At 43.4% G+C, this 24,500-nt stretch overlaps 1 protein-coding gene across 6 annotated transcripts in view; it reads right to left on the bottom strand.

Moving 5' to 3' along the window:
- Window positions 1-6,452: 6,452 nt before the first annotated feature.
- The window catches only part of SORBS3 (sorbin and SH3 domain containing 3), a 35,920-nt gene continuing 17,872 nt past the window's right edge, over window positions 6,453-24,500 (bottom strand). For 4 of the 6 annotated variants that reach the window (XM_074287514.1, XM_074287511.1, XM_074287515.1 and 1 more), the window contains 12 exons: window positions 23,626-23,706; window positions 23,173-23,259; window positions 22,522-22,568; window positions 21,821-21,960; window positions 21,590-21,642; window positions 21,406-21,452; window positions 20,178-20,292; window positions 16,694-16,819; window positions 15,408-15,773; window positions 13,775-13,875; window positions 12,504-12,610; window positions 6,453-7,289 (listed from right to left, as the gene is read on the bottom strand). In XM_074287514.1, the coding sequence (XP_074143615.1) occupies window positions 7,228-7,289; window positions 12,504-12,610; window positions 13,775-13,875; window positions 15,408-15,773; window positions 16,694-16,819; window positions 20,178-20,292; window positions 21,406-21,452; window positions 21,590-21,642; window positions 21,821-21,960; window positions 22,522-22,568; window positions 23,173-23,259; window positions 23,626-23,706 (1,332 nt within the window). In that variant the 3' untranslated portion in view covers window positions 6,453-7,227. The remainder of the gene's footprint in view (window positions 7,290-12,503; window positions 12,611-13,774; window positions 13,876-15,407; window positions 15,774-16,693; window positions 16,820-20,177; window positions 20,293-21,405; window positions 21,453-21,589; window positions 21,643-21,820; window positions 21,961-22,521; window positions 22,569-23,172; window positions 23,260-23,625; window positions 23,707-24,500) is intronic. The other 2 variants (XM_074287516.1, XM_074287512.1) reach the window with 1 other exon arrangement.

Genomic DNA, 24,500 nt, shown 5'->3' with positions numbered 1-24,500 from the left:
ATGTACAGTGATGGACAGGGATGTCAGTAAGGAAAGCAGTTCTGAAAACAAATGAAGCACTCAGCAAAAACTGAGGATCCTGGGGACAATTTAGGATTTACTGCTTTACCCTCTCCTATCCTTCCGTTCTTGTGGAGAATATGGAAATATTATGGATCAGATGGATTCAAAGCTGGGTTGGATGGCCTGACTTGGAGAGTAGTTGTTAATGGTTCCGCAGAGTTCCCCAGGGATCTGTGCTTGGTCCTCAGCTTTTAACAGTGATGGGGATAAGAGGACTAGCTCACTATGCAAGGGACAACAAGCAGAGCTAACCCTGCAAGACAGAATCGGGATCTGAGGGATCTTGACAGACTAGAGCACCGGGCTGCATTTAATAAAATGAAATTCATTAGGGGTAAATGTGAAGTTTTGCATTTGGGTACAAAAAAGAAACTATCATGTATATGGTGGAGGAGGCAGGGAGCAATTGTTCAAAAAGTTATTTGTGGCAGCTGTTTCTCACAAAGATCTGGGGGTTTCAGTGGACTACAAGCTCAAACTGAGTCAACAGAAAGATACTACAGCCAAAAATAGTGATGAGCTCTAGAACTGCACTGAGAAGAATAATTGTCCACAGCAGGGAAATGATAGTCCAAGTTGGATTGTGCCCTCATCAGATTTCATCTTCAGTTCTGGGAACCACAGTGTAAGGACACTGATAATCTGGAGTGTCTGGGGAAGTAAGCAGGATGAGGAAGGACCCTGAGACCATGCCATGTGAGAATCAGCTGAAGGAACTGTGCATATTCAAGAAAAGTTTTGGGAAGAGAAAGGGACACATGATAATTCTGAGGATTTGAAAGCTGTCACAGGATAGCTAGGTGGCACAATGAGCACCAGCTCTGGAGTCAGGAGGACCTGAGTTCAAATCTAGCCTCACACACTTCCCTAGCTGTGTGACCCTGGGCAAATCACTTAATCCTGATTTCACCCCTCCAAAAAAGGGGGTCATGTAGAAGAGGTATTGGATGGACATTTTAACCCCAGAGGAGGAACAATTAAATTGTAAGCTCTTTGAGAGCTGGAAGTCTTTGCCTTTCTTTGCACCCCCAGCACTCGGCACAGTGCCTGTCACTTTGTGGACACTAAATAAATACCGGCTGACCGAAGCAGAAACAGGGTAGAAATGGCAGAGACACAAATTTAACTTCCATAGGAAAAATTTCCTAATAATTAGAGCTGTTCCAAAGTAAAAGGGATTGCCTCAAGAGACAGTGAGTCCTTCCTTGAAGGTCTTCAAGAAAAATGTGAACAACTATTGTTTTGTGCTAGGGATTCTCTTCCAGTTGAGACTTCCCTCAGTCTCTCAGCACAAAGATGTGAAGAGTTTGGATTACAGAGAAGTATCTCGGCTCCCCAGAATCCCAACACAGAGTCAGGAAAATTTCCAGTCTGCCTTCCCAGCCTTACTCTCCACTAAACTGATGCACGAACCCTCTCTGAAGTCAGACTGGATTTCCTCTCTGTGCATCCTGATCTCTGCATCTCTCCAACAAGGTAACCCTTCCTCTCCCCCTAGGATATTTGAATCCTGCTGAGCCTTGGGGGCCTACTTCAAGGCCCACTGCTTCCCTAGAGAATATGACTTGTCTCAACAACTAGATTGAAATCTCGTAATGGCAGAGACCCAATTTTAGGCTTCCTTTCCCACATGATCTAGATTAGAGCCTTGAAAAATGTGGATATAAAAAACTGATTTCTATCAGGGGACAATTGAATATCAGATCTGGGAGAGACCTCAGAAATCTAATCCGGCCCTCTGATCGTACAGACAAGTTAATCAAGGTCTTGAGGGAGACTGACTTATCCAAGATCCCGCATCTAGTTTTTTGGCACAGATAGAACTGGAACCTAGCCCTCCAATTCATAGAACAACAGTGTTGTAAAGAAAAACAACTTGAAAGATTTAAGAGCTCTGATCAATCCAATAACCAATCTCAAAACAATAAGACTGATTATAAAAGTTGTTTTTTACTTACTGACAAAGAGTATGGACTCAGGATACAGAAGGAGACATGGCTAAAGTGAGAATTTGTTTTGCCTGATTAGGCATGTTTGTTTTTATTTTTTATCTTTTTTTTTTAATGGGAAGAATAGGAAATATGAAGAGGGAACTTAGAGAGAGGGTAACCTATCCCTGTTCCCCCCCCAAAAAAAAAAGGAGAGAGAAAAAGAGGCTAGAAGCATTAAAAAATGCACATAAAAGACACAAAGAATCATGAAGAAGCAAGAGAGCTTTGAGAGTTACATGTTAAATTTATTACTTATTTTAAAGAAAAAACAAACTATGTCATAGGGATTCACAGTTTTATATACAATCTTCCTATTCTGCTCTATTACATATATAGAAATATCAATTTGTCTGATGTACATCAAAAATTAAACAATGAGAAAAAAAAAAAATTCTCCAACCTTCCTGATTCCCAGTTCCCAGCTGCTTCTACCCTGCCCCCCCCCCACACACACACAAATAGCTTCATGATCCAGTAGACAGAACACTGGAGTTAGAATAAGGAGGAATTGAATTAATATCTGATTTCTGAAACCAACATGGGCAAGTCATTTAACTTTTCTGTGCCTCAGTTTCCTTCTCTGCAAGATGGGGATAATAGAAGTTACCACTATTATTATTCATTGTGCCGATCAATCAATAAAGTATTTTGCAAACTTTAAAATGCTATTTAAATATTAGCTATTGTCAGAGCATACTACCTTCCTAAGGTAACTTGTTCTGCTGTCTCCCCTCACTCCCTTACAAAACAAAACACCTCCACAGACCAAAGCATAAACAATCACGATGGAGATCAGTGAGTCTAGAACAAAAGGAAACCTGTCCAGGTAAAGAGGCAGGCAGGTGTCCAGGAGGCTATTTTGGGTAAATTATTCAATCTCTCTTGAAGAGTTGCTATCTGTGTAAAATTGAGATAATATTTTACCTCCCAGCAGATAGAGACTTGGACAAAAAGGCCTTCCCAACCAACTCCAGGATCTACATTCGGAAGACACAGGGCAAGTTGTCTGTGGGCTGTGAGCAAAGTTAAAGAATTCTCTCTCCTACTGCACGGGAGAGTGGGATCTTGGAGGGAGAAATCTTGCCTGACATTCACTAGGCAAAGGATTTTGTCTCTTTGAACTCCAGTTCCCTCATTTATAAAATGAAGGCAATCGTAGGCTAACCTCTCTGGGTCATTGAAAGAATCGGATGAGGTAATGCATATAAACTTTAAAGCATTACATTAAAGACTTGTTGATTCTATTTGGGTTGAGTATGGACCTGTGGATTCATCAGTGGAGACCAGAGGTTGACTCTATGGCATTCTCATCATTTTTCAACAGCTCTTCCACATGCTAAAGATAGTAGAGATAGAGTTATAATACAACAGTATTTCCAGGGCCATCCATGCTGTCATACCACAACATTTTTTAACATTAGCAGTTCATGCCTGTCGTGTCAAAACAAGAAGAGAAGCAGAAGGGAAAAGTCTTTGTTATGACTTTTTTTGCTGTTGTTCAGAGCCAAGATTGAAATTTTTCTGAAGATAAACTGAGTAGTTGAGGACTTCAGCTTTTGCTGCAAACTTGATAATGTTAATAAATTCAATCTAAAATTACAAATGGTGATGATAGGTGAAACTTATAGTTTAGCAACGTCAATTCGATGAAGACTAACAGAGAGCTTGGTGTAGAGTGGATATAGTGCTGGGAATGGAGTCAGGAATGGGGTTCAAACCTGACCTCAGACACTTACTGACCCTGCGCAAGTCACTTAACCCTGTTTGCCTCAGTTCCTCATTTATAAAAATGAACTAGAGAAGAAAATGACAAATCATTTCTGTATCTTTGCCAAGAAAAATCCCAAATGGGGTCACAAGGAGTAAAGCATGACCAAAACTAAACAATGAAATGCCATTTGAATTACAAATAATATTAAGCTGCTTTTTACACTTCTATACTGTCAAAAGTGAAAGGAGTGAGATCTCCATTCCCATGCAAATTTGAACAGAGTTCAAAATACAGTGACTTTTTTTAGACCTTAATGAAAGTGTAAAAGAAATTTCCATATTTCAAAGTCTATTTGGCTATGTAGTTGAGGAACTTCTACCAAATCTTCAGTTGTAAATGATTAATCTGCAATGCAATGAGATGATATCAAGAGAATCTAATAAAACTATAAATGCCTTCCAATGGATAAATATGTTCAATTAAAATCATATGCTTGGGAATGTATATCATATTTGGCCATCCCTATGTGAAAAGACATTTTCAAAGATTAAATGCATAAAATCCCATTACAGATGAGCATATGCAACTGATTTTGATTATAGGGAACGCTTACATTGAACTCCAATTAAATGAAATGTTATTTCCCCCAAAGGAATTTTATTCTTCTCATTCGTAAACCTGTTAAAAAATTGTACTCAATTATTATTGTCATATTTTGAATTTCATCAAGAAATTTTGGAAATTTGTTTTCTTTCTTGTTACATAATAAGTACTTTAAGTAAATATTTTAGAACTTCCCACACTTTACAGCCTCTCCATTTTGCCCTTCTTTTTACTTTCAGCATGCAAAATACCTGGCAGGTAGATTTCACCTGAGCTTTCCTTGTGATGGGCTGAATGGGATTGAAAAAGGCAGCTGTATAGTCCAGTGGATAAAGCTTTAGGCCTGAATTCAAATCCTTCTTCAGACACTTACTGTCTGAGTCTAGATAAGTCACCACACTTTCTGCTTCAGTTTTCCCATCTGTGAGATGTAGACAATAATGGTACGTCTTTCACAGGACCGTAAGGTTAAGGTGAGACTATTTGTAAATAACTGCAAATCTTATATAACTACAAAAATGATATTATTATGTTAACGTAGCTTAAAGGGCCCTGTTTTCCTTCACTGAGGTGTGTGTATACAAGGTGTGTAACCACTAGAGTCTTCCCTGTTGTGTGACTGACTCAATCTCAAAATTAATACCTATGGGCCATGGAGAGCCACATTTCCCAGTACCAAAAATGAGCTCTAGTTAAAAAACAAAACAAAAAAAACAACTACTGGAGTGCTTTTCCCTTCACCCTGGGTGCCCCGACCCTTGAGGCTGCCTACCCCCAGCCCGGCCCAGCCGAGGGGGCATCACCCATTTGTTTGTTGGGGTTAAGCCCCAAAGAGAAGGCTGTGAATTTGACTTCTGCCTGAGGAGAAAGGAAATCTGTATTTCTTCTTTTCTGTGTTCGTTGGGAGACTGTATACCTGAGTTGGGGTCAGTAAGTGGTGAAGAAAAGGGATTATATCCTCCTTGGGTCATGGTGAACTAGAAAGAAGCTGCTGGGAGGCTGTGAATGAGTTCATTCTTCAATCCTCTCTGAAGGCACGAGTATATGCACACACACACATCAGATTCCTACCAAGATGCTAGGGTCCCAGGACTCATTCCTAGAACTCAGCCCCCTCCCAATCTGTCCGGGCCCAAGTAAGCACCTCTCTCCAAGTTAAATATTGCTCCTCCCAACTCACCTGAAGCTTAGGGATTCCCAAGGGCAGACTCTATAAAACCTAGAAGACTGAGATTCAGAGAGGGTGTGGTGGGACCAATATCCCAAGGTCCAGCCCCAAGCAGGTTAGGCTAGTTTTCCTTTAAAAAGTACTGAAACTGTCCAGGAGACTTAATTGGCTTAGCGCATAAAAGGCTTGGGCAGCTGCAGTAGTTTCCTGGTGCCTTAAGTACAAAAACTAGAGCAGGTATAGTCACTTGACTCCTCCCTTTAACTTCTGACAGATGGGTCATCACAGCCAAACCTGGCACTTGTGCATCTCTGAATCAATGTCACATCTTCCATTAAAATCTTTTCCCTGAAATGTTTTACATAATTGCATAGGTATGACGTGTGGCTGCTTACTATCTCTTGGAGGAGAGGAAAGTAAAGAAAGAACTCAAGACTTGAAATAACTTAAAAAAAAAATGTTCCCCTCATCTCAGTATCCTGCCCTGCCTAGGATATGAATGCCTTCATTTTCTTCTAATCTTAAATCCGAAGTACTTGTCTCACTTTGTTCTCTCCACTACTATCAACACACACACACACACACACACACACACACACACGGAAAACATGAGCAGAGTCATTATCAATGTCCTCTCCTCCAGGCGAGTCTGTGATTGCCCCAGAATCCCCGGGGGCAACCCTCCCTCCTCCCCAGCCATCCCCATTCTCTCCGTGTTCCCCGCTCACACATGGAAATTCTCTTTGCACCCTCCCAGTCAAATTGTGCCCCACCCCTGAGGATGGACAGGGGGGTTACTGGGGAGATCAGTCTCGTGAGACCTCCATGGCAGGGCTCAAGTTCACGGTGAGGAACTCCTTCCTCTCAGAGCAAAGAACCCATGGCTAGCCCCAACAAACAAGCCTCAGAGTCAAAAAAGGTGTTCCAGGTTTATTATATAGTCTCTCCAAGGGGAGAACAAGTGTGCCATAGGAGGGGGGACGTACAGCCCGAGTCTTCCAGGACTCTGAGATTGGATCAGTAACATTAAAGGCTGAACCCTTCCTGGGAGCTCTGAGAAGACCAGAAAAAGGCCCTCCTTCCATCTCTCCCCAGCCCTTTCCTAACTCAACTAGCAAAGAAAGGGAGGGAAGACAAGATGGGACATGGGTAAGAAGCCTCTTCCAGGTGGAAGCACTTGGTCCATTAAGTTAAGAAGGTGGTCCAAGGTCCTGGACACACTTCTTCATGGATGGAGGGGGCGGGGGGAGAGGAGGAGAAGCTATTTCTGGTCTCAATAAGGCTGAGAATGAGTCCTTGTGGAGGAGAGCTGTACAGCGAAGGAGGGGGCTGTTAGTGAGTCGAGTGGGGAGTTATTCCAGGCCCCCTAAGGCAGGGAGGATGGGAAGAGCAGGCAGAGGGCTGGTGGTTGTGTCTGACACAGGATGGGGCCCCACAGAAGCTGTGGCATCCTGCAGACGCTCCTCCCCTCCCCCCTCCATTCCCATCCTCCCTCAGGTCTTAGAGAAAGACCACAACAAAGCAGCTGTCAGCCTGCAGGGGGGTTAGCCGAGGAAGGGGAGGTTACAGAGAGAGCCCTCGTCAGCAGTGTCCTAACTGCAGCACCTCCCACTCCCTCCCTTCTCCCCACCCCCCACTCTGGGCTGGGCTTTCAGAGCTCTGGGCTTGGTCCAGGCTGCCAAAGTGTCCGTTCACACGGGGGCCACGTAGTTTCCTGGGAATGTTCCGAATTTCTGGGTCCTCCGGGAGACACCTGAGAGGAAAGAACCGGAAAAATGAAACACGGGGCAGGGGAGACACACATCTTAATGATGGGGAGTATGGTGTGGAACACTAGGGTCAGGCATTTCTCTTGTGATCGTTTTGCTGAACTATCTTTGTTTTAGCTTAAAATTCTTTTTTATGGAGGGTGGTTCTCAGAAGTGAAGAGAGATAAAAGAAATAAGAGTAAACAAACTTATCAATGAAATTTTATCTTAAAAAAAATGTTATGGGAGTGGAGAAGATGGTAGAGGAAAAACGAACAAATCTTCTCAAGGACCAGAAAAATTACTCTAGCCCACTTATCTCCATGGCAGCCCAAGGTGGAGGGTGCTTCCCAGCTTCTAACTCCTACCCCCTGGTGGCGGAAGTCTAGAAGGCAAGAAACAGTCACAAGAGTCCAGCTAACTCGTGGGATTTACAGTGACTGGTGGAGGATCTTAGAGACCCTCTCCTTTAACGCTCTCACAGCCCAGAAAGGCTAAGAACCAGGATGACACAATAAGTATCAGAGATAAAATCTGAAGTCTGGTCCTTGGATTCACAATCTGATGCCTTCTCCATCAATACACATCTGAATAAACAAGAATAGGCTGTGCACCGCTAAGGGGTCAGAGGGAATACAAAGAGAATAATCCCATCCATCCCTTCCTCTTGGAAAATCCACAAGCATGGAAAAGAGGGAAGGTAGTTTAGAGGAACTAGCTTTAAAGGGGAGTGGGGGTGGGGAGATAGGAGACCAGAGTTCCAGTCCTGACTTTGCCATTTACTTTCTGTGTGACTTTGGGCAGGTCCCTTTACCCTTCTGTCTCTCAACCTCCGGGTCCATAAAATGAAAGGGTTTTTACTAAATGACCTCCAAGATTCCTCATAGCTTTTGCATTTTATGGTTCCAGATGTTAAAGTCCACTTCAAAGTATCTATTCTCATACCACCCTAAGGTTTGGGTCTTACACTGATAAATCAAATAATTTTGTAGATGGGAAAGCAGTTCAACTCAGAAATAAACATCTTCCTTTGAGGGAGAATACTGAGATTAACAAACATGACCAGAATCCAAGAATTGCAGCAGTCATCTGAAACTGCATTCTTTCTGAAACAAACCTAAAAAAAAAAAAGGTCACTGTAAAGACCTCCAAAAAAGAGGAATCCACTATCTTACCAAGAAGCCCATTCCATATTTGGATCATTTGTCAGTTTTTCCTGACATCAAGTCTAAATTTATTTATTTTTGCACCCTCTGTCCCCTCCTCTTAGTTTTGTCTCTACAATCAAACAGAACAGTTCTAATCTTTCTTCCATTTAATAGCTCTTCAAAAACTTGAAGACAGCTATCAAAGCCTCATTGAGATCTCTATTCTCCAGGGAAATATCACCCAGTTCCTTTAAGTCCTGTTCCTGTAAGTCATGGACCATCCTGATTGCTGACATTCTCTGTTTGTCTTCTATCTTTTTGTCTCTGTCTCTGTCTCTCTCTTTCCTTCCTTTCTGTATATGTGTGTGTCCGTACAAAATATATTAAATTAAAAAAAAAATCTGCAGGTTTTAGTGTACCACAAATACCATATGACCAACAGCTTGATGTGGCAGCCAAGAAACTTAGGGTTATCTTAGGTTGCATAGTTTCCAGCAATGAGGAAGTGGGAGCCACCCCTGTACTCTGCCCTGGTCAGACCACTCTCTAAAGTATTGTCTACAGCCCTGGGCACTCAGCACTGAATTTTAGGAAGGATATTCAGTCATCTCCCTTCTTTCCTTAGCAGCAACATGGAATAAAAAGAAGCAGTCTAGAGTAACAGATAGAGCACTGACTTTAGAGGCAGGAAAATCTGGCTCAGAGTCTTCCTCAGATAACTACTAGCTTTGTGATCCTCTGTGACTTAAGGCTGAGGCTAGGTTTCAGCCTCCTCATCAATAAAAAAAGGGGGGGGGGAAGCTAACTTAATGGCCTCTAAAGGCCAGCCCTGTTCAATTAGTTTTTTTTTTTTAAACAATCTTTCATCCCCTTTATTACAAGAGAAGCCTTGAACAGTGTTCTAACTCCATGATCCAAAACTAAGATGCTTCTTATCACAACCTCTAGCTTCTCATTTCTCCAAATGAATGAGTGAGTTTATCTGATTCACTCTTCCATCTTTGTCTTCACTAGATCCACTAGTTATTTTATTTCTCCCAAGCCATCAATCCTTCTCCGGCCTTACATCTCACCTACGGCCCTCCCACTCTAGCAGAAGCTAATCAGTTCAATGTCTTCTCTCAAATCTCATCTCTTGGTCTGATCACTGCTCATACCTTGACAAACCCGACCTAGAATACCTCCAAAAGTTATCTCCACTACTCTATTCATCTTTTACTGAATACTGATAAAACTGAACATTGAAGGAAGTCAAACAACTGTGCTTTGCAAACTGCTACAGGTGAATGTAATCTTATCTCAAATAGAGTCTCATCAGTTTATATCAATCTTTGTATATTTCTTTAATTGATTTTTTATCACACTACCAACAGCAGCTTCTCCATACCTTTTCGAGATTTCTCCAGGTGTCAAACTCATATTGAGTCAATGATTCCAGAACCAGATTACCAAAATAAACTAATACACAATGGTCAAAGATAATGTAAATTTGTGGTTTTCTAAATCAATAAGGAAGCTGTTTCTATTTGAGTTTGATATCACTGTTCTACACCAGCTACTATTCTATTCTATCCTTTTTCAGCAAAAGCTCTTCTCTTACCAAGAAAATATAGGCCATTTAATGTAAGGCCTTTCTCTGGTAGCCTTTTTCTTGACAGTCAATCCTTCTATTTATGACCTTATATTCTCATCTTCTCTAGCACAGTGCTATCTTAGTGCCATCTTTTAATTTTCATTTCCACAAATTAAGGCTCCTTTGCTTCTTCCTACAAATGCATCCAAGTCTTTACCAAAAAACTTTCAAGGGACCCTGTCATCCTCTCAAGTTATCACCCTATCCTTCTCCTTCCTTTCACAATTAATCTCCAAAAGTATTTTTGCATTAGTTGCCTTCACTTCCTACTTACTTCTCAAGCCCTTATAAATCTGGTTTTTGATCTCATCATTCAATTAAGCAACTCTCTCCAAGATTCTTCTCTCTCTTAATTTCTAAATTCAATAGCCTTTTCTCCATGTCTTTTATGCATTATTTGACACTCTATGATACTACTTCTTTCTGGATATGTCTCCTCCCAGGGCTTTTGTAACACTGTTTTATCCTGATTTTTTCCACATCTCAACATCTTCTTCATTCTTATGGATTCAATGACCATTTCCATGCAAATAAATTCCAGTTCTATATATTCATCTCTAAGCTCTCTCTTGAAGTTCAGTTCCATACCACTAATAGCTTGTTAGCTCCAATGGAATGCCAAGTGGACATCTCAATTCAACATGTCCACAAAGGAACTTATAACATTTATCCCTAACCCTCACTCTTCATCAGAACTTTTCTCTATTACGGACATCATTCTCTTCCACAGGTTCACAACCTTACAGGTGATCCTTGACTCTTCCCTCTCCCCCATTCCCACATTCAATCAACATTTCCAAGACTAGACAATTCTATGTCCACAATATATTTCATATCTCCTTCTTTTTCCCTAATATGTTCAGGCTTTCGTTACCTCTCAGCTAGACCACTGCAATGACCTCCTGATGGAACTCTCAGTTTCCAGACTCTTTTTTTTTTCCCCCAAGCCATTCTCTACATCACTGTCAACATAATCTTCCTAAAGCACAAGCCTGACCATGGCATTTCCCTACTCCAAAATCTTCAGTGGCTCCCTATCATTTCTAGAACGAAATACAGGCTCTTTAGTGTGGCTTTTAAAGTCTTTTAACAATCTAGCTTGAACATATCTTTCCAAGATTATGACAATAGTCCCACCCTCCACACTTTAGGTTCCAGTTGAAGTGGCTGACTTGCTACTCCCTTCAGTGATATTAATCAATCAACAGGTATTGACAAAGTGCTTTTTATATACCAGCCAAGAGAGTTATATTTCCTCAGCCAGACTGTGAAATCCTTAAGGTTAATGACTGTATTTTATTCTTCTCTAAAATCTGTTCTGAGCCAAGGCCAGGGTTGGACAAATACTCAATACTTGATAATGGGTTAAACACTTCCTTGGAAAGTTAGCATGTTGTATAAAACAATGATTAATAATCATAACAAAGACCAACATTTATTTAGCAAGTTAAGATTTGTAAAGTATATGTGTAGGTGTATATATATATATATATATATATATATATATATATATATACACCTACACATACACACACATATATTTAATCCTTTAAACTTTGTAAGATTATTTATTTCCATTTTACAGGTGAGGAAACATCTTGGAGATGTTGGGACTTGCTCAGGGTCACACAATCAATATTCATTTAACTTTACTTATTAATTAATAAATAACCAAAATAACTCTGCCAATCGCATAACATTTTAAAATTTCCAAAGCACTTTACATAACAAGCTTGTCAGGTAAGTGCTACCTATTTTGGGCATGGGGGCATGGAACATTGCTTTCATCAGTCATCCTAGAAAGAATACTTCCTCTACTAATCCATACCGAATTGTACTCTTAGTATTTTGGGTTGTTGTTCCCCCCAACACAGTGTTGCACAGTAAAGTTTCATTTAAGAGACTCTACAATCAGAAAAAAGGCCTAGTCTCAAGTTTTTAAAGAGAGCTGGAACATTGAGAAGTTAAAATGATTTGTCCCACATGACAGTCAGTAAGTACATTAGAATATAAACTCTTGAGTAGGGATCTCTTTCTTAGTAGCTCCAAGTAGCAGAAGATGGTCAAGCTTCTGCACTTCAGTTTCCTCCACCTAGCTAAAGGGTGTTGTCAGGATTAAATGGTCTGAGAGGAATGCTTTGAAAGATGCTCCTTATATTTATATCATATTTGAAAGATGCTACTTATATGTCTTGTCTTCTCAATGGGCAGCAAAGGGAAAGCATTTGGAACTGAAAATTAAAAAGAAACAAAGAAGCAACAAAGAGAAAAAGAAAGATGCTACAGAAACGTAACCTTTCCTGTCACCTTCTTGGAACTGAATGGCCTTGGCCCCTGAATGTTGGCAAACTGGTACAAGTGAAGGCTGGTCCCAGTTTCATCAGGCCCACCTCCAGGTGCTGACGCCAACAAGAGTCCCTCCCACCCCCAAGCCGTACCTACAAACCAGCCATCATCACACTGCTGCATGACATCCACCTGGTCTCCTTCCCGAAGTTCCAATTCATCTTCATTCTGGGGCCAATATCGATATACTGCCCGGTACCTAAGGGAGGAGACTGCTGCAGTGACCACAAGCATTTTTACCTTTCCCCATTCCACTCAACATCACTTAGCAGACCTTTCCCTCTCTGTACACTCTCTTTTACATTTTGTTTTGTGAAAACTCAAAGAATTTGTTCTCCCACAGCACAGCCAACTGTGCTTCCCTTCCAAACCCTATCTCTTCCAGGAAAGTCTTCTTCCCTGAGCCACACTAACCTTTTCTCTCTCCTTTCTCAAAAATCTGTGTCAATCATTTCAAGGCAAATAAATACAGAATCACAGATGTTCTTTGCTGAAAGGGACATTAATCCAACTTCTAATTTTATAGATAAACTAAGGCCTAAAGGAGAAATGTGATTTGTGTAAAGAAGAGTCAGAAATCTCTTACCATCCACCGCCAAAAGCAATAATTTTATAAATAAATGCATATGTATATATATATATATATATATATATATATATATATATATATATATATATATATGCTAATATTTGTTCCTCTGTCTTTTCACTTTTCCCTCTGGGTCAGGGACTGGCAAACTATGGCCCATAGGCCAAATGTGTCCATCACCTGTCTTTGCTGGCCTACAAGCTAAAAATGGCTTTTATGTTTTTATGCTGAATTTGGCCCAGAGGCCATAGTTTGCTGACCCCATATCTAGATTAAAATACTCCTGAAAGAACAAAGATTACCTCATACATCACTATTGTCTTCCACATCTCCCAAATTACAGGGCTGGGTTTACTTGTTGAATTGAATTGTATTTGGTTTCCTTGGTGGCCCTGAGAATGAAAGTCTCTACTCATCGGACCACATGCCCTATAACATTTCCCAGCCCATCTGACTATTTCTCAACCCATGCAGACCAGGTGAAGATCTTCTGGTCAAAACAGAACCAATTATTATTTACAATCTCACCGAATGGGTGTTACCTCAATCAATCTGAGACCTGTTAAGACCATAGTTTAAAAAGGTAAAATTCTCCCACCGCATCCATGGCAATTTCCTGCTGTCCTGATCTACATCTTACCTCTGGACCCAGAGGGCTCTAGAGCGAGATTAGTGACTTTGCACAGTCCCACCCCACTTACAAGCAGTGATGTCACCTTTCTGGTATCATGGTTGTCTTCAAGAACAAAAAACAAGCAAACAACAATAACTCACGGGGTCCAGTGAATATTAGAGGATCCGGAGGAGGAAGAAGGGTCTTGATGAGGGCTGGGATCCCAGTGGTAGGTTGGCAATGTCCTGGAGACACCAAGACCCTGAGGACGAATAATGAGAAAAGCACGGGCTATTTTGAAGCATGTGAATAATGCAGATAGACAAGAATCTATCTTTCAGCAATGCTGAAAGGATTTTCAAGGGATGCTATGGCTTAAAGAGAATAATAATTGCATGTTAAACCCTTTTCAACATTTTTATACATTGGCTTGCTTTATTCAAATCATGATCTCAAAAAATATTTAGGGTTTCATTATCCCTGCTTTATATATTGGTAACTGAGGCACAAACATCTAAAATGCTTAGATTTTTAGGAAATGATGAAATAACTGGCATTCCATTTTATCTATCCATTGACCCTTTGGAAGCCACTCTGGACATGGAATGGTATGAGTGTAGTTTTGCTAATGTTCAGTAGTTTCAACCATATCCTGATTCTTCAAGATCCCATTTGTGGTTTTCTTTCTTTTTTGGCTGAGGCAATTGGGATTAAGTGACTTGTCCAGGGTCACACAGCTAGGAAGTGTTAAGTGTCTGAGACCAGATTTGAACTCAGGTCCTCCTGACTTCAGGCTTGTAGTTTACTTGACAAAGATCCAGGAGTCATTTTCTTCTCCAGCTCATTTTACAGACGAGGAAACTAAGGCAAACAGGAATAAGTGACTTGCTGAGGGGCAAGTAAGTGAGCTAGTATGTCTCTGAGATCAGATTTGAACTTACGAACTTATTTGTCTTCCTGATTCCAGGCCCAGCATTCTAACCATTGTCCCCAAATAAGACCAAATCCTAGGACTAAGACTCCTTTTTAGAAGGCATTCTCTGACTTGTCCTGCCTGCCTAAAGTGATTTCTTCTGGTTCAGGCTCTACCATAGACTAAGGGCAAACAAAGGAAGGTGGAGCAGGAAGCAAAGTCCCAAGTTATCCCATTCCTGTTTGTTGGATTTGTTATGTTTAGAGTAATTAAAATTCCTGTTTATTTGTATGAAAATATAATATGACATAAAAGGATCATAAAAAACTTAATTGAAATTCAGTTCAATAGAAATATAGTGCACAAGGCTAAGATAATATGGTCTCTGGGGAGGGTGAAGATCCTACATAATTAATAGCTACCATCAGTACCCCACAAAAAGATTTCAATTTGTCAAAGTGTCTTGTTTGTTTTGAGAACCATATTCTAACTCCATTCCAAACTCCAACATACACAGATTGATTGTCATTGCTCTGCTCAAACACAATTACCACCCACTCCCACTGGGCTATTTCATACTCCATGGTCACACTAGAATAAACATCCTATTTTACCCTTCCAGCTACAGAAACAGGGAAAGAAGCAGATTTCTTATGTCTAAAGAGGGGATTTCTCCCTGACTTAGGATGCTTCCTTCTCTCTCTCTTTTTTTTTTGCTTTGGCAATTGGGGTTAAGTAACTTGCCCAGGGTCACACAGCTAGGCAGTGTTAAGTATCTGAGACCAGATTTGAACTCGGGTCCTCCTGAATTCAGGGATGTTGCTCTATCCACTGCGCCACCTAGCTGCCTCAGGATGTCTTGATGGGAAATTGGGAGTCACCTGGGTTTGAGGTCTGGATGGAGAAGTCCGTGAGGAAGGCTCCTGGGTGCTGGAAGGAAAGGCCAAACCAGTTCGATAGGGAGAGGTTCGGCCCCCCCAGTCAGTGGTTTCAGCTGTGCTTTGGGGTACAGAGGGGGAACCAGATGGCCTTGCTTGTCGAGAGGTGCCCAGGCGTGGGGACCCTGGGACTTGGGAGCCAGCCAGAGTCAGGTGGGTGGGGTTTGGGCCATCTTCGCAGACCTTGACCCTGGGTTCCTTGGAGACTTGGATATAGTTAGCAGGGAAGATCCCCTGCCGTCCAGTCCCTGAGATACGCCCCTCGTACCAGTTTTCATCCACTTTTCTTATCAGGCAGATCCGCTCACCCTGCAGGGAGCAGAGAAACAAAAAGGAGTTTTCAATTAAATCTGTCCTTCATGAGCCTTCCTCTCCTAGTCAGGCAGACTAACATCCCCAAGGCATTTCCACCCCTTTCCACCTCAGGCATTTTCCTCACCTGAAGTTCCTAGCCCAATCCTGGTCTAAATTGTTATCTTTTTACCGGCTACTCTTCTCTACCCAGCCAGATTATGTGAGTTTGTTGTGGATAAACTTTTTTTTTTTTTTTGGAGGGGGAGGGGAGGAACTGATAGGGGCAGCTAGATGAAGCAGTGGACCTGACATAGTTGTGTGACCCTTAACCCTGGGGACTTCCTCCAAAAAAAAACAAAAAAAGAAAAAAGAAACTGATAAGAAAAAAAAAAAAAAAACATTTAGAAACTTGTAGTCTTTTTTTTTTGGTCTTTTCCCTCATAGCAAGTTCTCAACACATGTTGATTGTTTAAAACACCAAAAGAAAGAGCCTTAGAAGTTCCTTTATGTCTTTATGTCTCTTTCTACTTCCTATTTCCCTTCCTCTATTTTCAAATCCTTTTCTTGCTATTATACTTTTTTCTTTGTTTTCTCTTCTAGCTTCCTTCAATCTTCCTGCCTCCTCCCACTTCCCTTTTACCCAAATATCAAATTATATTTGTTGTTTATGGTTCACAATAAAAATCGATCCAGAAAGAAGTCATGGTTTCTGCCCTTTAGGTACTTACAGCCCATAAGAAATGTGGTTCTGAAGCCAGTCACAACAGGGAAGGAAATATTTTATCCAAACAAGTCAGGAAAGAAAAGTTTCAAACATGGGGAAGGTTGTTTGACTATTATTTTCTGCCCTCTCCCCCTCCCAATTCTGACATTCACCTAAAAGTTCCCTTGTCTTTCATCCCTTCTCCCTCTCAACAAACAAGTGGCTCACTCACCTTTCGGAAGGATAGCTCCACTTCCAGATCCCCCTTGAAGTTGTATTGGGCCACAGCCTCTCCATATTCCAGTACCTGGTAGGTTGGGGGTTTGATGGGCTTTGGGATCTCATTTGGGGGCAGCACCTGGAAGAGATAAAAGGGAAGGAGGAAAGGTCAAAGGTTCCTGAATCAACCACCCAGTGTATGAGGCAAGTAGGTGGCCCAATGGATAGTGCTGGATCTAGAGTCTGGAAGACCTGAATTCAAATCCAGGCTCAGATACTTACTAGCTGTGTGACCCTGCACAAGTCATTTAACCCTGTTTGCCTCAATTTTCTCATCTGTAAAATAAGCTGCAGAAGGAAATGGCAAACCACTACAGTATCAAGAAAATCCCCCAAAGTCACACAACCAAAAACAACTAAACCATAACAACATTTACTGAACATGCGCTTGGGGATTCACAGCAAGGCGTTACACTTTGTTAGATCATTTACTTTGTACCATAAAGTTGGTAAAGTACTTCATAGGCACCTCATCTGATTGTCATAAAATCTTATTATATAGGTATTATCTCCTTTTACAAATGAAGAAACTGAGGCTGATGGAGGTTGTGATATAATTAGCATCTAGTAGCTAGCATTTAATTGAGACATTATTCAAATCTAGCACTCTCTTCATTATTTCATCCCATCTCTTGGAAGAAGACAACTTAAGATTTGGCCAGAGGTGGACTAGGGCCAGATTTTGGAAGCTCTCAAGAGCGAAACTGTTAAATTTTCAGTGTGAACATTTATTTATACCTCAGAAATCGATACAAATTAGAATCTGATTTGTTGCTCCGTTGAATATTTAGGGAAGTGACAGAAAAAAATGTTTACAATGCAAACTAAGCTTAAAAGTGTCCAACAAACATTTTCTACCCCAACTAAAGCAGGTTGTTAAACATTTACCAGCACACCCTGGGGTCAGAACGTTAGCAAAGAATTTACAGATCACAGATTTGAAGAGTTATCTATTTAATTCCCCTCATTTTACAAATAAAAATGAGGCCCAGAGAGGGTTAAGCAACTTGTCTTTCAGGATTTGGAACCTAAATTCTCCGACTCCAGATGCAGTATTCTTTGCACTGCAATCTTGTTTCCGGAAGTGTTACTGACTTACTTAATTGAAAATAAAGTATGTAGAGTTTCTCTGGCAAAATGTACTTTACAGAAAGGAGTGGACAGAAAAGAACATTTTTTTAAAAGCTAGTTTAAAAAGCCCAAATTTCACAGATATCTGGGACAAATGAATAAGAGACAAGCAGCAAATACTAAGTCTTAAGAAGTTATTTGGAAAAGAAGGTAGGTGCATTCCAGGTGGAGAAAGGTATGTGTAAAGATATGGAAATTGGAACCAGGTGGGAGTGGCTGGGATAATCTGTGTCCCAGAAAGCCAAGGAGAGCCTTGAGGAGGAAGGGGGAAGGGGGAGGAGGGTATGAGTATCTTATTTGTCTGAGTGCGGGTGGAGGAATAAGAGATGAGATCCGTGGAAGGCCCTCAAGTCTAGAATTAAGAATTTTCATTCAATTAGAACCTGGCAGCCTTAGGCAAAATATGTATTTATCTTCTCCAGTAGCCTCCTTTGTCACTCCCTCAGGTGCCCCAATTTTCAGGGTGTCTCTGGAGGTTATAAAACACATTCTTTCTCCGGAAGGAGGGACATATATCATGCTGTCTTGTGTGACCCATGGGGACTGACTGGGTGTTTATTCTCTATGACGAATGCTTGTTAGCTAGTTCCTATATAAAATAGATTTCTGTCTCCTGTGCCTGAAATGCCTTCCTCTCAATTTCATTTCTTAGAATCCTTAACTTCCTTTAGTTTAGGTGACACCTCCTACCCTGTAATTGCTAATGTTCTTCCCCTACTCCTTTACATTGTCTTTATTTAAATAGTCTATACACTGTAGCTTCCCCAGAGAAGTGGAATGGAAACTCCTAGAAGACAAGGACTGTTTCATTTTTATCTTTGCATCCTTAGCACTAAGCACAATTCAGGGGATAAAGTTTTGTGCTTAATAAATGCTCAATTGAACTGAATTCCTGTTTCAAAGGAGGATTAGGAATTAAAATGAATTAAAAATAAAATATAGGATTAAAAGTTCCATTTTCGTATGTGTTCATCAACAACCCAAGACTTTTTTTTTTTTTTTGGCTGAGGCAATTGCCCAGGGTCACACAACTAGGAAGTAATAACCCAAAACATTTGCCAAATATAATGTCAAACTAAGGAGAGGCAAAGACAAAAATTGGAGAGACTCTTATTGATTTCCTTGAAGAACACAGAGGCAGGCTCTCAATAATATAGATCAGGCAATACAAGGACCCAACATATTCTCCCAAATTGCACAGACCCTGGCCCTGAGACAAGGTTCCAATATGCATTTATTATATGTGCCATGTATGGTGCTAAGCACCATACAAGGAAAAGCAAAGACTTCCTTGTCCTCAAAGAGCTCATAATTTAATGGGGGAGATAAGAAATAAATACAGCAATTCAGGAATTAGGGCTAAAAGAATTAATTAAAAAAAAGGATACTATGATAAAGAGTTGCTATAGAGATAGGAATGCTGAAAATAAAAAGACAATGAAGAATATTCCCTACTTTCAAGGAATTTACATTCTGCTAGGCAAAAATTTAATCCAAAGAAATGAGTGCTAATTATAAAATAAAGAGTTCAAATATAACATTAAGTGTTTAAAAATCCTTTAGAATGTTTTAGAGAGTCATACATAAGAGTAGGGGAAGGGAGAGGTAATTAGCCCCTCAAATCAGTAATCCGTCACCTGTGCTAGGAACCAGTCTAAGTATCTGACCAAAGGGTTGATGAACATGACTTGCATTTGTAGAACGATTTAACGCTTGCGAAGGTGGTACTGACATTGCTGATCACTGGCACCAAAATAGCAGTTCAACGGAATGCCAGGCCCTGGGTCACATCTGCTACAGTCCCAGGATCCACAATTGCATTGGCTGCTATCTTACCTGATCCTCAACTCTTATCTCTACCCTGACACAGGACTATTAGAATCTTCCCTAATGAAACGTCTATTGGTCCCAAATCACTTCATTAATTATGTGCTGTGGATCCTCTTGATATTCAGGACTGATTGTTTTTTCTGTTTTGTTTTGTGATAGATCTCTTTTATAATCTCTCTTTATTTTAAGAAAAATTATTATTTCCTACTTCACAGGGTTATTGTGAGGACCGAATGAAAATGGATGGGAAAATGCTCAAAGCACTCTAAGAGTTAGCTATTGTTATTATTGTTATGAACTAGGTGGTGGGAGTTATTCACAACCGCTGGGTTGATATGCAGATGAAGACGTGAATCTGAGAAGTTTGATTAAGAAAAAACAGCAGAGCTCAGGGATGGACTGAACACGACAGGATTCTGGGTCCAGAAAAGAGAGGAACCCCAATTCCCAACCCACCAAAGAAGCCCCTCACTCACCTCTACATAGTTAGTTGGAAAGATGCCAAGCCGCCCATGATGCTCTCCTTCCAGCCAGTTTTTGTCCACCTCTTTGTGTATGTACACAATGTCCCCCTTCTGCAGGGTCAACTCCCTGGTGGCCATGCATAAAAAGTCACTCAGAGATCCCTCAAAACCAAAAGGTGGTAAGGGAAGGTCACGGAGAAGGGGACTAGCTCCTCAGGGTTATCTAAAACCTAGAAGAATCCTTCCTTCTTCAAGCCTAGGTTCCAAGTCCTCCCCATGGCCATTATTCCTTTGTGGACAGAGATACTACTAGGAACTTTTGACCCTGGGTCAAGAGGCAGAAAGCAGCCTTTCCTTGAAAAAGGAGTCAGCTTACCCTGGGAAGCTGGTCTGAGGGGAGGGAAAGGGTTTACTCCCTTCAGGTTATCTAGAAGTTTCATATCTCAACTCATGATTCTCAATATGGGGTTTATTGAATGTCTTAGGGACATTTCCCCTTTGAGGAGGGGAATTCAGGATAGATCACCACCATTCCTGGGCGGTGCCCATGGTCACCAGACATCCTCCTCTCTCAATACAGCTCACCTATCCATGCAGACGAGTCAGTGCTTGTGGGCTCACTCCCCTGAGTGTATCTTATCTCATAGAAGTTATACGGTCCTGGAAGCTGTAGCACGGATTCCCACCATGTCTTTGAGTTTTAAAGCAGCCTGATGGGGTGGGGGGGGGTGGGGAGGCTGGGAAAGCGAGGAACTCCCCCAATACTGGAGCAATGGGATGAAGGATAAAAGTTTTTGCCATTATTGCCTCCAGTCCATCCCATTCTCTAGCACAGGTTTAAAAATCCCCCCTTCTCCCCAGTCTTCTCCGCACATTCGCTTCAGGCTGTCGGAGGCGCGGTAAGGGCTACTCAAGTCAGATAGGCTCTACAGAAAGCAGACTGTTTGCTGGAGGGATGGGAACTATCGCCCTCCTATTTGTGGGCACACAGTTACTTTGTATCTGCAAGAGGCAGAGTGGATATTAGCTTCGGGGCTCTAAGTTTGATAAGGCGCCTGCCTGGGAAAGAGCCCTGTTTGTCCAAGCTTGGTTATGTCTTTTCTTTGTGGGGCAAGACGGGATGGGAGCTTCTGAACTCTCATCTCGAGAGACTACAGAGAAGTCAGGGTACCCGAATGGGTCTGTGGGAGACGCTCCTCCCCCGAAGCCAGGGGAGGGAGAAGGAAGGAAGGTCACTTACTTAGGTGACTGAGCCTGGAAGTCGAATTTGAGTCGTGCAGCCTTCATCTGAGCAAAAAGAGAGAAGGAGCAGAATTGCCCCGGTCAAACTTAGAGCCCCTGAAAGTGAGAAAGAGCCCGGCTGTCCCACCCAGCCCCGGCCCCGGGACAGCGCCCGAACATGCTGCCCCCGAGCGTCCTCTGACCTTTTTCTCCTCTTTCTTAGCCTGGCCATCCCCGGGCTCTGCGGCGTCTGAACCTGCAGAGAAGCAAAGGCCGGCGCAGAGTTAGAGGAAACAGAGGGTCTGGGAGCAGACGTCCCATTGGTGTCCGACCCGCTCAGACCGGGCAAGGGAAGAAGTGCCCCAAAGGAGCCGGAGTAAAGGGTGCGGACGGGGGAGGGGGCGTGGGGAGCCGGAGGGGGATCGGAGACTTACCTGGAGTGGGGGGTGGGTAGAGAAAATCTCTCCGACCCAGGAAGGGGCTCCCTCCACCTTGCATCCTGTGGGGGCTCCGGGCCCGAGAGGTGCTCTGGGAAAGTGCTTGGGATGGGCTGGAGGCGCAGGCTGGAGACAAGCTGATAAAGGGGTGGTGGGAGGTTCGCCCCTCAGGGGACAGCCCCTCACTGCCTCCAGGGTTTTCCCTATCTGGCCAGAAACGCCATTCAAACTGCCCCTCCACTCCCTAATCCCCGGACCTCAGCAGGATGTCCGACTTCCTTTCCCTCCCGCCCCGAGCCAGGAAGGGGAGAGGCCACGGGGAGGGGGAGACCCCGAGGAGGAGGCGTGCCGGAGAGCGGGACCCCGCCGCCCCGCCCAGCCGGTCTCCAGGGAGACCGAGAGACTCCGAAGCCAAAAAGTTTCGCTGCGCGCTTGGAAACGGGAGCGCACCCCAAGTAGCCCCCCCCCCCCCAGCCTCCCGGGAGCCCTGCCCGTCGGCCTGTCCCACCTCCACCTTGTTTTTCCCCTTTCCAAGTCCCTCCCCTCAGTCCCAGGATCCCGGGCGACCTGCCCTTTCCACATCAGCGCCGGTGTCCCCCCCCTCCACCCCGCGGCCCCTCTGCCCCCGTCCCGCTCCCGCCCGTCCCACGCCCGGCGGAGCCCCTTCTCCTCCCCCCCGGGCTCCTCGGGGCACTCACCGAGCCGAGGGTCCTCGGCCCCGGGGGCGGCTAGCCTGCGCCGAGCCCTGGGTGGGGAGAAGAGGGCGGGCTCAGCCGGGACTGCGGCGACCTCGACCGCCCCCTCCACCACAGCCGGGAAAGTTGGGGCTGGGGAAGGAGGGCCAGAAGGAGGGGCGGGGTGGACGCAGGGTCCTAGAGCCTCTCCTCGGAGCGCCGCCGGCCCACGCATGCCGGGGGCGGGGGGGGGGGGGGGGAAGGAAGCAGCGGAGGCGGCCTTAAAGGGGGGAGAAGGAGCGGGCATCCCACCCTGCAGCTGAAGCGACGGCCCCGGAATGCGGGGGTCCCGGAGACAGGAGGCAGGCCACCCCGGGGCATCAGGGCGCCTCGGCCGGACTCTCAACAAGAGGGCCTCCCCTCGGAACTTACTTTCCAACCTGAGGCTCTGAGGCTCAACCAGGGGGAAACATGGGCCTGGGAGTCAGAGCTTTCCCCAAAAGCCCGCTGCCTCTCCACACGGCCTGGCTTACTTTCTCCATCCCACCCTGCAGAATTAGACGGGAAAACATCCCCTCTCCACCTCAGGAGCTTCGCCCCTACGCCTTTCCCTGGCTTGCTTCTCATTCTCCCAGTGGGCACGGGCAGGGTGATGGGACCAGGCGTGGGGGGTACCTTCCCCGGGGGCAGCTTCATCTCAATGGCTCGCAGGTCTTTGTCCAGCTCCTCCGTCAGTCTGGCCAGTTCCCTCTCCAGTGAGATCTGAGGGGCAAAGCGGTTGGGGTCCCCAGAAGACACAGTGGGCCCCACCCCCACTGTCAGAGACATCTCCCCAACTCTAAAGCAGGGATGCCCCCCACATACAGCTGGACACACTGTCCACAACCAGGTCTCTCTCAAGGACACTGCATCAGAGCATGCTCAGGCAGGCCCCACAATGTTTGTGGAGTCCTAGTAAGAGAAGTCTTTAAGTACCCACTGAGGGGCTTTCACAGCTGGATTGCTACAATACTGGGGCCTCCTCAACGCCTCCTTTAACCCCATCTAGGTAGTGAAGTGGATAGAGCACCAGGCCTGGAATCAGGAATACTCATCATCCTGAGTTCAAATCAAACCTCAGACACTTACTAGCTGTGTGACCCTGGTTGCCTCAGTTTCCTCATCTGTAAAATGGGCTGGAGAAGGAAATGACAAACCGCTCCAGTATTTCTGCCAAGAAAACCCCAAATGGAGTCACAAGAATCAACTAAAGACACAACTAAACAACCACATACCCCTACCAGATTGTTATTATCTTCCCGAAACCCTTACCTCTAGCAAGTCATTCTCTAGCTTGAAAATACCTCATTTCATTTTCTACCACATCACATCTAAAGTATTGAGTCTGCCCACTCTCTCTCATCATACGAGAACACATGCATTACGTACACACAAAAGCATTTGCTTCTGACCCAGGATCGAAAGCAAATGAGGAAACTGAGGTATGTCCAAGTAAAGCCAATTTATCCACACTGGGCAGCAGGGATGGCTTCAGAGAATGACAGGCCTGCACCTCTCCCGTATGTTTCCCAATATACACCCTCTACTCTACTCAGAGAAGTCTCACTGGCCCACGATCATTCATGGACCTGGAAGGCACCCTACAAATCGTCTCATTTCGAGAGTGTTTAACTTGTAATCGGGGAGTGTTTTGAAAACATTTTGTTAACCAGTATTTCAATATAACCTGTTTCCTTTGTATTCCCATTTTTATTTTGCCCATTTAAAATATTTTTTTTTTCCGATGAAGGGACCCATAGGATTCATCAGATTGACAAAGAGGACCATGATAAAGAAGGTAAGAATTAATTAATACAACCCTCTTATTTTTCAGATAAGAAAACTCTGATCCAGGAAAAAGTAGCTTGTTCAAGGTCACGCTACCAGTCTCTTTGCTTATATTCTTCTTCTAACCTGGAATACCATTTTCTTCATTACAATTATATAAATACTATTTTATTGTA

This window comes from Sminthopsis crassicaudata, chromosome 2 (genome assembly GCF_048593235.1).
Source record: "Sminthopsis crassicaudata isolate SCR6 chromosome 2, ASM4859323v1, whole genome shotgun sequence".
In the NCBI taxonomy this organism is placed as follows: Eukaryota; Metazoa; Chordata; class Mammalia; order Dasyuromorphia; family Dasyuridae; genus Sminthopsis; species Sminthopsis crassicaudata.
This window is presented reverse-complemented; position numbering and strand designations above follow the sequence as displayed.